At 40.2% G+C, this 14,875-nt stretch overlaps 1 protein-coding gene across 1 annotated transcript in view; it reads right to left on the reverse strand.

Moving 5' to 3' along the window:
- IL1RAPL2 (interleukin 1 receptor accessory protein like 2) overlaps positions 1–14,875 on the reverse strand; it is a 394,936-nt gene that overhangs the window by 104,791 nt on the left and 275,270 nt on the right. The window contains exon 6 of the mRNA XM_050901762.1: positions 3,838–3,912. Coding sequence (XP_050757719.1) covers positions 3,838–3,912 — 75 coding nt within the window. The remainder of the gene's footprint in view (positions 1–3,837; positions 3,913–14,875) is intronic.

Below are 14,875 nucleotides of genomic sequence, written 5' to 3' on the forward strand. Positions count from 1 at the left end.
ATCAAAACACAAAGGATTGGCTATCTTTCTTCCCATGTTCTCAAAGCACTGAGAGTGAACAAAGTTAGCTGGAAAAGAATTTTTAAAATAAATTAAGAAATCAGTAGAGTGATGTATCAACATGTCATCTTAAGACTTACAGCACAGCATGCTCCACTTACTGTCAGAACAGATGTATGTGAAAATAGATAACAGATCTTTAAAACTTACTGCACCACAGCCTGAAGACTTCTGACTGAGGTTTTGATCTTTACTTTTCTAAATCACATAAGGAGTTCTCCAACCTCAGGGATTTGGTATGAACAATCCATATACATGCTTAGGTTTATACGGTCAATCAATGCAACAGCAAGTTCTTGCTCTAAAAAAAAGGGGTCTTTGAACAACTACGTTGAATCACAGTAGCATAAGCTTTAATAAATTCACATTCAGAGCTTTACATGGGAGATAGTTACATTTTACAAACAGAGTTTGTAGGAGTACAGAGTTATGGCACAAAACTCTTCAAATACAATCTTAAGGGCCTTCTGCTAAAGCCACACCATCTCCTGGGCAGAAGACCTATACGTATTTCGGCTCATACTATCAAAATTGATTTTAACGTCATGACGACAACTCAGGGATATCTTTTTTCAGGAAGAACATGATATTACCAGATTAATGTCATACATTTGCAAAAACTTATACTATATAGTATGAATAAACATTATTTGTTAAAACCAAGACATAATAAGATTAAATGTGCTGCATACTATGCAATCAAGAACTATTACTATGATGACCCCACTGCAAAGAGCTAAAAAACAAATAAAAAGGGTTTTTTTAGTTTTGTTTTTATGAAAAGGAAGCAACAAATAAACAATAAAAAAATTCTGTCATTATTTTCTAGGTTGGCCCAGCGATGAAGTAGTTATCTGACCTAGTAAAGCATCTGAGACAGTGAAATTGTTTTGGACTATTTCTCTAGTCCTCTGGGATGCTCTTCTGTCCTCCTGTCAACCCTCCTCTCTCTGGCTCTGTTTCTCCAGCACAAGCAAATACAAAAAACAAGAAAGAAGCAAATTCCAGTTTCTGCTTCACTCTAACCTTGACAGCGTTGGTTTTGATGTCTGTCACATTCCAAAGGAAAACGTAAAAAGCAAAAAGTACATTCATGCTCCTTAAGAAGAACAAGGCAGGCTGTGGACCATATTTGAAGCCTGAAGGAACTCTTTTATCCACTGTAAATAAGAATTGTGCATACCTATTTTCATTTGAATCTTCTTATAAAAGCTGAAAGCCAGAAGGTGAACACTGAAGTCTGCAATCAGGTCAAATAAGCTGCTAAATAGTTAGGCCACTGCCTAGAGTTCTAGGAAGATTTTGCATTGCATTGTGCTAATCATTAAGGATAAAGACAGTAAATAATTATTAATCTCCTCTGCTTATAGAGCAAAGACAGCTATTTCTTTAAAGATTAGTTTTCCAATAGAAGTCTAAAATAATCTCTGCAGAACAAGTAGATGGATTAAACTCCATTTCTTTTGTAGTTTAGTGGCACATTCATACTTGCACAACCACTGAAAAAGCAGGCATATTGGATGATTTGACTCCATGGGCTAAAGGCCCTGTAAAACACAGAAACTTTGTTTTGATTTCTAATAAAATACTGAAGAATGTCACTTGTTCAAAACTCCTAGGAGCTTAACAAGATTTCAAAAAAGTATTCCAGCAGATGACCTTACATACAACTTTCTCCTCCTTTACTTTGCTGCAATCAAATGATTTGCTTTCCTGCAAAGCTCTAGTACATAGTGAGGGTCTGCAGCATATTGCAGAGGCCAGCACAGCCTCCCAGCCCAAAGCTGCAGGTGGCCTCCACAAGATGAAGGTGCTTCCTGAGAATTTTCTAGCTCTATCTATTTGCCATTTAAAATCAAGAGGGAAATCAATGGACTTCATTGTATGTTAAAGAAGTAAGTTCAGGTTCTTTCATAAGCATTAACCTTTCACACATAATATGGATATGGTTTAGTGGCAATAACCAAACCCATTAACATACCAGAAAAAAAGCACCATATGTAAATTCCCTGATCTTAGGGGACAACTAATGGATTACATTCCAGCATATAAAGATGCAAGATTTATAATTCCCTCTAGAGATATTCCAAAATCCTATTACTGAGCCATATCTCCAAGGAGAGGAGAGAGTTTGTTTGTTTTCATTTTTTTTAATCAATCCTCTTTTTAATCAGTCAGAACAAAATGTTTTCACGCAGAAAAAAGAAGAAATTCAGTGCAAAAACAACAGAGCCCTGATGGAACAGGGGAACTTGGAAGAGAAAATGAAGATGGAATAAAAATGCAGGAAACAGAGAGGTGTACTCTTTGAGTGCCTTTATTACACAGATGTATGCAGGGACAGTTTGCTCCCAAAGGAAATCATTAGAAAGTTGACTTTTAAGAAGCTGGACCAGGAGACTGAATTCAGCCTTTTGGGCTGATCCAAACTTTGATGACTGTGTTTTGCTGTTAGTTCTAGTGGGCTTTTGACTATAGCTTCAGACCCATTTTGTGTTTTCCCCTTTTAGGGCCAATTTCTGCTCAGCTACAGGCATGTGAGTCCTGTGGAGGGGAACCTGAATATGCACATATACTCCTGTCTGCAGAATTCATCTGCACTGGCTGCTTCCCAGATCCACTGCTGTCTTCCCTGTGCAAGCCCTTACAGATTCCCGAGTCAATTCAGGTATATGAGCTAATCTTCAAGATTAGCTAAGGTCACAAATGATTCTTATTCTTACCACGATTCAACAAACCACATTCAATAACTCAAGCCCCATTTTTAAATACTTCATAGCATCTTAAGTGCTTCACTGAAATTGTTAAGCACCTGGTTTAAGAACAAGGATGTGCCTTTGTACTAAGCTCAAGTAGAACCCCGTAGGGTTTCACAAAAACAAAAAAACCCCAGCTTTACCACAATGTTATCAGCCCACTGAAAGTGTTTTGTTCTGACCCTGCTTGCCTTTAAACACCATTCCACCACTGAATCCTAGCCAGCTTTGGTATAAAAGGAAGAAGAGAGTCAAGCTCAAGAAGGAAAATGCCACAGCTTCAGCACAGCATGAACAATCCACATCTGCAACACATCTCTTGTAATTTAAGCTCATGGCACTACAGTCCTCAACAGCAACTCCAATTCTGCCTCTCAAAATTATAAATCTATTTTCAAGTCACTGAAAAAAACCTCTGGAACTTCAAAGCCGAGCAGTTCTTTCAGCACCAACATGCCTCACAGTTCCCCAAAGTTAGCAGAACTCTCTAACATTAGAGCTTCTCAACATGAGAGGAAATACAGGCTGCCAGCTGAGATTCAGAGATGTGCATTCACAGAAGAATATATAACAGGAGTGAGAAAAGCATACAAGCATTTTAGTCAAAAGCCCTTTCTGGTAAGCATTCAGAACAACCTGAAAATGCACTGTTTTACATTAACTTTTAAAGGAATCAGCACTTCTTTTATGAGATTATTTGTCTTAGGGTGAACATCAACTGATCAATACAGCACCAATGTAGACATATATTACTCTATCAATCATATATATATATTAAAAAGAGCAGCAGCGCTTTATATTTAATACCCAATTTAACCAATTAGTACTGCCATCCCCTGATGTTACACAAGTTCATTCCCTTAAATTGCCATGGCAGTAAATTCTACAGTTATAAATGAGAAGCTGCAAATTGATCTGCATGTAATAACAGTACCACTAAACCTCTCTTACCACTTTCAATTTTTCCCATCTGCTACCAGAGTGGAAGTGTAGGATCTATTATTCCCAGAAGGGGACTTACCCAGCTGGACATCTATAACAGTTGGCTGGTTCTCCATGGGGAACAATGGCTTTGGAGGTTTGTCTGTGAGTAAAGCTAGAAAAGAAAATGAGAAAATGTAATGGAAAAATTGAGACCAATGACTGCAAAAGAAAAGCTCTGTCATGTAAGCAATCAAATGTTTGTACACTTGATGGCATGTAAACGTTTATTACATAATATGGCTGTTACACTGCCAATGTGTGACTGCTTTCCTAGTGGCTGTGGTGGCCCACTGATTCAACAGAATTGAGCTATTTCAAGAATTACATTTTTAATACAAAGCAGCCAAACAAGCTACATTTCTCACTTTTAATCTACATATAATAACTAGATCAAGCATTTTAGATCCTCACCTTGCAATGTTAACACACTTAATTAATTTGAAATGCCCACCAAATCTATTTCAGTGTGACCAGTCCCAACATGTCTTCATGCTTGCTCAAAACAGTAATTAGATGCTTAAAGAAAACCTACACATTATTTTGTCTGATGAACCCCAGCAGCTTCACACCTAGCTTACACTCCCACCCAACCAGGCAGGGCACCTGGACCCTCTTCTCAAAGCCTGAGTGGGGACCCTGCCTTCTACTATACAGAAGTATCTCCGTCTGCGAGCAGGAAACAATACCCCAGCCCGGTCCTACCAGCTGACTGCTTCAGCCACGAGGACAGGCACTCGCAGATAATACTACTACTGAAAAGCACACCTGCAGACGCAGGCTTCATGACCCGGTTTGAGAGCTTAGTGCCAGACAGTGCAAATAGATTTTGTAAGCTGGGGCTAGCTTGAAATAAGTGACTGAGTATTCCTGGAGATGGGGAGAACTGTTTTTAATCAAATACAGCCTCTTGCACCACATGAAGTTAAACATTGCAAAATTACTTCGAAACTTTTCCAGTTAAAATTCATCACCTGAAATTATTTGATCTGAGTTTGTAAAATGAATTTGCATTTTTCAATAAGACTAAGGCAAAATTGCCCTGATCTCCTCAGAAGCCTCAGCACTTACTGATTTGACAGAAAACAAGCCTACCCAGAGGTCTAGTATCTCAAGCTGAAAGTTGCCCGTGGGTGGGGCAGGAGGTCTCCCTGAACCAAGCAGAGGGAGCTTGAGCCCTGCAAGCTCCTAGCCTATGCTCCCAACTCAGCCTGAGCCATCGGCGTGCTGGGAAGACATCTCTTCCCCCAGTCTGCTTCAGCAGGAGCCAGTAGTTCAATACACCTTCCCTAGGGCTTTAAAACAAGCCAGCTGAGTGGCTGAAGCAGAGGTGCAGCAGTCACACATTTCACTAATGTGGCTCTGATAACCAGCTATCAAATGACAGCTGGGTAAAATTGAAGGTAGCTGAATTATTCTGCTACCAAAAAAAAAAAAAAAAAAAAATTGTCAACCTACGAAACATTTTTACATCCACATCTACAGAAAATGACAAACTGTATTACAGAAATACCTGTTTGATTTTGCTTTACAGTTGACACCATTTTTTAAACTCCTTAAGAAGTGATTGTCAGCACAATCCACTTCCCCAATTCCATTTACATGAAAATGAGGTTGCTTCCACTGATGCTACAGCCATGCTTTGCTTATCACAAAATAGGCATTTCGGTAACGAGTCAGCAGCCAACATTTCAGATCAAAATCATGTGTGTTTGTAAGAAGAACTCCTTGTACAGTTTACCCACAAGGACAACACAGGAATCTCCGAAGTGATTTAAACAGCATGCTATTAAGACTAAAACCACAAGCAGGGCTCAGAATGAAAGATAAATGGGAAATTCTGTTAATGAGAATTCAGCAGTTCAAAATGCTCATCCAATGCAAAGTCACAAGATTGACCCAGAAGTAACACCAAGGCTACCTGTACAACCGCATTATTTGGGGATTAGCCTGCGAGTAGAAAATTTCTGGCAGAAACAAATAATTAATTTGCCATGCTAATGCACCTAAGTCATCTGAATGTCATTAGAGAATAAGACAAAAGTACTGCCAAACTTACGTGTGTAAGTACAGTCTAACTACTTGCTTTCTAAGGAATTTCAACCCTAACCAAAGCTGAAAACTTCTAAGTAGGAGTTTTGGGCATCAAACCCAAGGGACTTTGGAACACATTCCACTGATGATTTTTTAATGATTTTTTAAGCAACATACACTTTTAAATTGCTAAAAGCTTTTGAGATGCTCTTCTTCATAAAATCCCATTGTGTCCAAGGGGAGATGGATAACTATTTCTCCAGCTTCTCCACAAATCCCGCCCTACCTCAGACAGTAAGTTTCTCATTTGAAGGCCACACCTGCTTCAAGCAAAGCTCATTCCCAATACTCCAGGAAAAAACTACATTCTCCAGGAAGTCCCAATACGCTGATAGCCAGAACACTTGGTAAGGGGGAACATGAGACTGAGAGTACATTTTCAGTACTGACATTTTTCTGTTCAACATGTATAAGAGCTCTGCTTTCCTTATACTCTAATTCCTCACATGAAAAAAACCCTGTCAATAAATAATAAGTTAGCAAGAAGCAAGATCCACTAGACTAGAATTACATTAGTTGAACTGTAACCTGCTGCCAGCTATAAGAAGCACCTCTTCATAGGTATTGCTTGCCATTTTCTCTCAACTCATCACAGAAAGTTGGAGGTAGTGTTGTCTGGCCCTGGCATCTGCTGAGGGGGAACCTCCTCACTAGATTCACAACCTGAAAAAATATTGCTTTTCTGCAATTTTGGTTTTGGTTTCTTTATTGGTTTCTATACTGTCTAGGCAGACTTCCTCAGAACGCCTGCTGGAAGGAGAGAGGAAGTACTACAAAGGTATTAAAAATTTAACAGTGTTCTTAACTGCCTCTGTGCAACTGAGGTCAGTAACGGCTTAAAAGAATGACTGAAAAATCTCTAGAAAATGCATTTTGGCCTAGGAAGTGCACAATTTAGACTTCTTAGGAAGGCAATACGTTGGCCTGTATTTAAACGCAGGAGTACCCCAGATGCTCGGCACAGAGAGAAGAGAATGGCTACTGCCAGAGACAGGCAGCTATTTGCTGCAGCTTCCACACAGGCCTGCTACAAAATGTGCTGGAAGGAGTGGAAAGGTCACAGTGGCTGCAAAGGGTTTTTGAGATTTAAACCCAGTACTAACAGAATCAAGCCCTTTGTCCAGACTAGGTCAGAACAAGCAACACTCTCACTGACCCTTTACAGGACTCCTTCAGGAGACATTATAAGGTGTTTAAAGCTCAGCACACACACAAGACCTCATAAGTAAAGGTTGAAATGCAGAAAGAGATCAGCTTGAGAACGCAATTCTAAACAACTTGATATACCAGGTAAATTTTGTTTTGGGTGGAAATTGGGGGGGAAGTCCAAACCCCCCCAAAACCTTGCATCCCATTTGAGTGTGGTCCCTTGTACTTTGTGAAGAGCCTCAACAGAGTTTCACTTTCTGGTATATTACCAACACTTTTTTCCTTAGCGTTTTTCAGGCTTTTGTTGTCACCTTTAGGCTTTTCTTGTATTATTATTTTTCCATCTCTGGTACTAAGTTGTACTCTGTGTGCATTGTAGGACGTGGAGAAAACTTGCTGGGGTAGCTGCATCCGTGCTGTGCCAGTGTGCTCAGGCTTTCCTTGCTTAATGTTCTTTTCATATCTCATTCCCACCTGCACCCCTTGCAATGCAACCTGACTAGGGCTTCCCCCTGTTTCCTTTCGCTTTACTTGCAGTCTTCGGATGTTTTCTAAACGTGCTCCTGCGTGTCACATTTTAAGTGTTGTATTTTGCCATATTGTTCTTGGAGAGTAATCATTATAATGAACTGGCAGTCTGTCAGAGCTCTTTACATAGGAACTGAAATGGCCCAAAGGGATTTTGAGTCTAGAAGGCAATGAACTGCTGGCTCTTCAATGTCATATGTGTTTACAGAAAACAAAAGCCAGTCTTATTTTAGAGGTCAGACATCAGATCACTTATTCACCTTATGAAATTCACTTTTGGTCTCTCTTAAACGGTAAGGGAGTACAAGATATTCTCAGCTACAAGGGATACTAATCTTTCATGATCTCTGTACTTGACAGAAGTCCATAAACCACCTCGATTCAAATGCCCATTGCTCCAAGAGAAGTTTCTTTAATTCTCGGAACAGTTTTATAGATGTGTGGCACTGATTTCCAGCCTTGCTAGAAGGGGAAGCAGAACAAGAAGTTAATGCTGTTACTGCATCAACATGTCTTTAATAAAGCTAACAGTATTATGCATTCTCATCTAACTCTTACTTCACCTCCCACAAAACCACTTTAAATTAAAACAACTAAATGCACTGCAAACACTCTTCCTATTATTAAAGGTACAGCAGTACTTCTGCAAAGAAATATGAATATACCTCATTAACTGTCACAGGAAGAGCTGGGATAGAGCTGTCTACTTTTTTTGTTTGTTTTTTTCAGACCCCTTGGAACATGCCATGCCCCTGGGCTGCTCTGAGCAGCAATACTTACATGGTGAAGCCACTAGAACAAGGATGATATTAGTTCCCCAAAGCAACAATTCCTGCAGCCACACAGATAGACCTACCTTTGCGAGATACTACGTCTGACAGTGCAGCACACTAAGGGGTTTCTTTGCCTTTACTTGCCATTCTAGGATTTCATCCCATTAACAGGCTGGGACAGCTTTGGCTGCATTTGTTGATGCAAGTATCAGCTGATACAGTACACTACTGAATTAAGACTGAGAGGAGGGCTCACACAGGGCTTCTGTGCTTTGTCCCAGGGTAATGCCAGGCTACCTGGGGCATCGCTTGAAGTCACAGGTGCTGGATGACAAGCTGGAAAGACATTTCTTTACCCAGAGGCACCTGGCAATGCATGTGCCTCCCAGAAGAGGCTGGTGGACACAGCCAGACTGCTAGGAGACTGCTTAAAGTGCTGTTTCCTCCTATGCTTATACTCACCCCATTAGAAAGTAATACACAAACTTTATAACAATAATCAAGTTGCTATGATTTCAACAACACTTGTCACGGGGTCTTTCCATAAGAGATTTAAAGGTGCAGTGTTGTACAAATCAATACACCAATCTGATCCTCTGTAACTGTTCATCCAGGTGCATTTTTTTTCGCAGAACACATGATACTTTTATTCTCTCTTTTTCATAGGCACAAGGAATATGATATCCCAGGAGAAGTGCCTCAGAAAAGCAGAGAAGAGACTTGCAAAAGATTTGGTCTCTCCAACTAGTTACACAGTGATCTTTAGCAGACAAGGGAGAGAATGACTTGCTGGACAGGGCAATGTCTAGCTACCCACAGGACCAACTGAAGAAGAAAACAGCCTTGAAGGAACAGCTCCTGCTTCGAAGTGCCAATGCAGCGCAAGAGCCTAAAGGCTCATTTTTCCCCACCACAGCTTCAGAGTTTCAAAAATCTCTCATTCCATATTCAAACATATATCTGACACACTAATGAGTTCTCTTGAAAAAGCACAAAGCAGTTGAAAACAAACAGCCTTAGGCTATCATTACTTAGGAATAAGCAACGATAACCAGCTAGAAAAACTACCAGGCATCTCAGTAGGCATCAGTTCCTTCACAGTTTGTTATTTGACACAGCTCTATTTCCTACCTTCCCTCTGCAGCAGCCTCACAGTACTCTCCCCACGCCAGTCAGACTTCTTTTACGGCAACCACAGTGAGCGACAGACAGCCCAAGCTGCTGCTACAATGAACACAAGTCTCAGTGCAATTTTTGAATGGCTCAGCTAAACATAACTTCTGAATTTAATGCAGACCACCTTCCCCCTGTGCCATGCAAAGGCATGCTCTAAGCCAACAAGCATCACCTGTGCTCCAAGGACCTGAATTGCTGCCAGTGCGAAGCCCGTCAGCACCAGGGTCATGCACTGAAATCCAGCTGCTTATGATTTGAAGGGCCTCTTTCTTATGACTCAGCACAACTGGAGTCTTTTCCAGACCAGATAACTCTTCTAAGGGAGATGAAGGCAGAAGGCTAAAAACGTTAACTCACATGTGGCTAAGAACTGGTCAAATGCTAGGGAAGGATTTTCTTCTTCTTCCTCAGAGTGGATGACTTTTCCTCTTCTTCTGATAAGCACCCAAAGTACATTTGCTGTTCTATAATTTTGCTATTGATGTACCTCCTGGACGTTTGTTTGTGTAATTTGCAATGATGAAAGGAAAAATTATCCAAATATGAAGAAGAATGCAGGGAATCTAACGAAATTGTTTCAAATCTTCTATGAGACAATTACATGCCAACCTACTTCCTTCAATCAAAGGATCTGGCATTTTCCCACCATTAATTAACGTAGAGCCTCTAGTATCATTCAATCAGGAATCTGGCTAACCTTTTGACAGCAGAACCAATCTGTTTGAATAGCATCCTCTGGGGCAAATAACAGCATGCCAAATCCTTAATCTGAAACTAGCTCATACCCGAAGTTAAGCTTTTGTTCACTCCTAGTTCAAATACACATGCTTCCAGGCATGGCTTAGATCTACTTTGGCATCTAAAAATCTTGGCAGTGACATCGCAACTTTCACACCATAGACGAAGATGGAACTAACTGCGTGTGAAATGCTAAATCAATGTTAACCAAAGGGCACATGTTGCTAAGAGAAGCTCAGCATTATACCTTTTAAAAAATGCGTACCTAACTCCCTTAGGCTCATCTGAAATCCCAGCTTGTGCCAACAGATTTCTCAATGGCTGACAGTACAATGCTTCAGGCCTGACCTGCTACTGCTTTGTCTTTTATGTTGCTGCTTACACCTAAGCAAATGTGTGAGGTGTGAGCCAATTGTGCAGATGTAAATGTAAATGTGACAGCTACAGTCTTGGCTGCCAGGGACTGAACTGTGCACTTGCAGAGTTAAAAGCTTGTCTAAAGAGCCAAGGGTTCCCACCTGGACTTGTAATAAGTATATGTTGTGGACTGAGCCTCTAACACATGTTCATCAGCAAGTCCCACTACCACATCAGAACGACCGCTTTTCATTTTCTTGACACAGCAGTAAATTACCACACACAGTGAAAAGCAGCGGAAAACCACATAAAGCAACTCATTCATAAAAATGCAACTTTGTGAGCCTGTGTTTGTATGGGGACACTGTTTCCTGATTAGCTGTATTGTAGTGTGTTCTACCAGTCAGTCAAAACACACTTTTTCAGCACTGGGCTATTGTGTTGCCTTTCCTTCACCACAGTGTCAAGCTGACAAAATGATTGCACCTCCATCCGTCATTTGCTGTTACAGAAATGAAGCCATTGCAACAAAATGTTGTCAAAGGATAAATGTCTCCACCTTTGAAAATAAACACTGAACACTTATTCTCAACAAATTCAAACTCAATAAACTCAGAACTTGTGTGGAAGCCAGGAGTCATTAACCAGTGACAAAGTTTTTCTCTATTACTATTCGAGCAGGAAATGCATCTTTTGGGACAATGGGGTGAAATGATACAGCAACTGGATGCCTCCCCCTCTGCCACCATCACCATGAATATAACTTTTTGAAAACTCTACCTAGGATCAAGAGTGACTTAATGCACTGTTTGGTCTGCCTCTGTGGGACAATTTTCTGCAAGAAGGAGTTTAGCATTTTTATATTAGCAGTAAATAATTGGAATTCATCACATGAATTCTTTTTATGACATAGGAAGAAGGACAACACAATCACAGTTTTAAGGAAGATGCTGTGTCCATGCTGAAATGCAGCTCGCAAGGGAAATGAATTTTGAGGCACTCAAATGCTCTTGGATCATTACTGGTGCTTTTGATTCTAACCCATTAAGTCCTCAATGACTTGGAACAGACCCGTGTTTGACAGGTCATACTACTGGCACCAAGAAGAAGCTGGCCATGACTGTAGCCCCCTTGACTTTGAGAGCAGTCAAAATCCTAAGCAATTAGCTGCGTCTGTCCTGTTCTTGCCAGCTGCTCCAACAGCTTCTGCTGCAGGCACGACCTTGTAGCCTATGGTAACTGTTTAAAACTAGTAACAGCACCCGGCAATTCCAGGTGCGAAATCATCGCTGAACAAGAAGTCTTGCTGCCGGTCTGCTCACCTAAGATGTCTTCAGCTACTGCACACAGGATGCTATCAGAGAGCATGGAGATAGACAAACTGCTTTGGACAGAAGAGCAGGAGCATCAGGTACTACATGAACTCTGTTGAATTCATGGAAATGTTAAGAAAAGTAGAAATGAACTAGATTTTGGTTTTGGGATCTTCCAGTTTTCAGATTTGTGCAGGACCTTCTTCCCCCTTCTTACAAGGCAATCAAGTCATATAGGGCTGTAGAAAATGAAATGGTGAGATTCTGGTGGAACTCATGCAACAGTATATGACTTACGAGGACTCTGGTGAAGTGGAATAGAAACAATAGCATAGATTGCACATTACTGAAGCACAGATGGCAAAAACTCACAAGGTGCCCATCACAAAGTAATTACAACAGGGCTGAACACTTAACACTACTGCAATATACATGTTAAATGCCAGTGGCAGCTGACTGTTATGCATCTCCTGATGTGAAACATTCAGTGACACTGATGGTATGGGTTACTATCAGTGCTGTCACTAGAGTCATTGCAAGGCGGGTGCTGGAATGTAGAAGAATTCTGTGTTAGCAGGGCTCTCACTGTACTGAGGCTGTCAAGTTTCCCTACTCCTACAGTTGCCAACACACCTTTCTTTTCACTGCATTTCTAAATTTCACAGATTGGATTAGAGTATGCATGATCATTTTATTCCTTTCCTAAATGTGGATCATACAGGGTTTTTTTATGAAGCAAGCATGAGTTTACTCTGAAGTAGAGAAAAAAGTGTAATAAATTGTTACTAAATGTAAATTACATTTCCCTGCAATGTAATTCATGAAAATCTCAAATGGAGTGTGCTTTATTTAATGAATGGAGTGTATTTAACACAAAGGACACATCATTTCATCTGCACTCAAAATGTTTCTCTTGGACTCTGAGCAGAAATAAGATGCTTGAAATTACCCTCTATTTCAAGGAGATCTGCAAAGAACATTTTATGACATTTTATCTTTTGGCTTTTTCAATTCTTTTTTCTTTCTGTCTTATAAAAAAGTAAAGAAGTGGTGATGGATGAAGCCAGATCCCATCATCCATCTTGAAGGGACAGCTGGAGACTTTGCATGCAAATGAAAACTATCATTCTTGTCAACCTGAAGCCAGAGTACCAAAAGCCTGCAGTCCACAACCAATTAATATTCCATGATCAGTTTGACCACTTGTGCACAGTGAACTACTGCACCACGGTACAACCCCAGCAACATGAATTATCGCGGAGTGGATTTTATGCGTTGTTTTACTAAAACTCAAAGCAATCCATTATTCTCTGAAATGAAAAACCTTGTATTAAATATAGATAGTGTATCGAAAGAGAACTATTATGGACAATGAATGCCAGCTGAACTAAGTATTAAGCACCTATGGTACTGTATGTAGGCAGAACAATGGGTGCTCTTTTTGGGGTTGGGAAAAGCCATCTCCAAGCTCCATAGCAGCCTCCAGCCAGTGCATACCACAATCTGGCAAAGGAGGAGCTGGTGCCATTTTGCCACCTCTCTTAAGTTTGCTGTTTCAGGCAACTGCATGGTTTACCTGTGCCCTGAGATAGCCCTGAGTCAAAACCTTTGTTACAGACCAAACATTCCTGTGCAGTTTTTCCAAGAAGAGGACAGAGCTACTGAAGATCAACATTAAAAATGTATTTCACTTGAAGTCTCAAAGGCAGTAGAAACCATTTAAAACTTCTACTTGGGACATGATTAGATGTTGCACAGTGTAACAGCTCAGCCTGCTTTGATGTTCAGCAGGACCATTACAATTTCAAAGCTGCCATACCGCAAACAATTTTTAGATGGAATTTCAATTATAAGTTTTTTAGATTAACAACATTGACAAGTAATAAACATGGAACTTCTGTTAAGTCATCTCTTTCCAATTGATTTCGCTCCATAGGGGGTTAATGAGTAGGTTTCACCCTGCCTCATCCAGCCTATTAATTTTGATGCATTCTTTGGATTAGCACCCTGACTTCCAAAGCTTGCTACAACGATGAAAAATGTTACTATACTTGACAAGGAAAATCTTTTCATAACATGTTTATGCAATATCTATGTAGGTTCTTTGTCTCTAATTTGCCTTCAAAACCTTCCACCAGGTTTTGCTATTATTTTTTTCATTTTACCACCGAAGAAGTTTTGAATTGTATTATTCACTAAGCACATGTAGCATTGTTAAGAAAAAACTGGGCTGAATCATGTCATTATTGGTTGGATGAGCAGGAAAATGAATAAAAGCAGGCATAATATAGGCATGTAAAGAAATCACAGATACACTTGCTACTGTTTATCCTGCCTCATGACTGAAGATCAAGAAAATGTAAATCTTCTGACGAAAGACAATGCTTAAAGAAATGAAGGAGATAGTTATCCCATGAAATTTGTCTTCTTATTTGAGGCAAAGGATTTAAAAGAATTAACTAAAAAAGTAGCATCCGTAGAAATCTCTGGCGGGACGACCCATTTTCAGAGTCAGCACTGCTGCCTTTCACCACTTTCATCAGAGTTTATATCAGCTGATGGGAAGCAGAATAGCGCCCTGGTGATCAGTGTGGGACCTGAGTCTTTCAGTATCAGCTACTATCAAACACAGGGAAGTTTTCTGATCCGAGAATGCAATTTCTTTTTCACAAAAATACACCAAACATGCGCAAAGCACTGCCTCAAAGAAAGATGCTATGGGAAACTTCATAGCTTTGATAAAACAGGTTCCAGATAAATGCTTCACATCCTAAGTCACTGGGGACACCCTCACCCTCATGCATCAGGTTTACAGGAGGCAACTACTCAACAATAAACATGTAATATTTTAAGACTAACATATTACTTGAAAATGTTTAACGGTCAGTGGAGATGCAAAGAATGGCAAGCAAATCTCCAAGGAGAACGTGACTAAAGGCTGCATAGAGAG

Source organism: Gymnogyps californianus, chromosome 9 (genome assembly GCF_018139145.2).
Source record: "Gymnogyps californianus isolate 813 chromosome 9, ASM1813914v2, whole genome shotgun sequence".
Taxonomy (NCBI): Eukaryota; Metazoa; Chordata; class Aves; order Accipitriformes; family Cathartidae; genus Gymnogyps; species Gymnogyps californianus.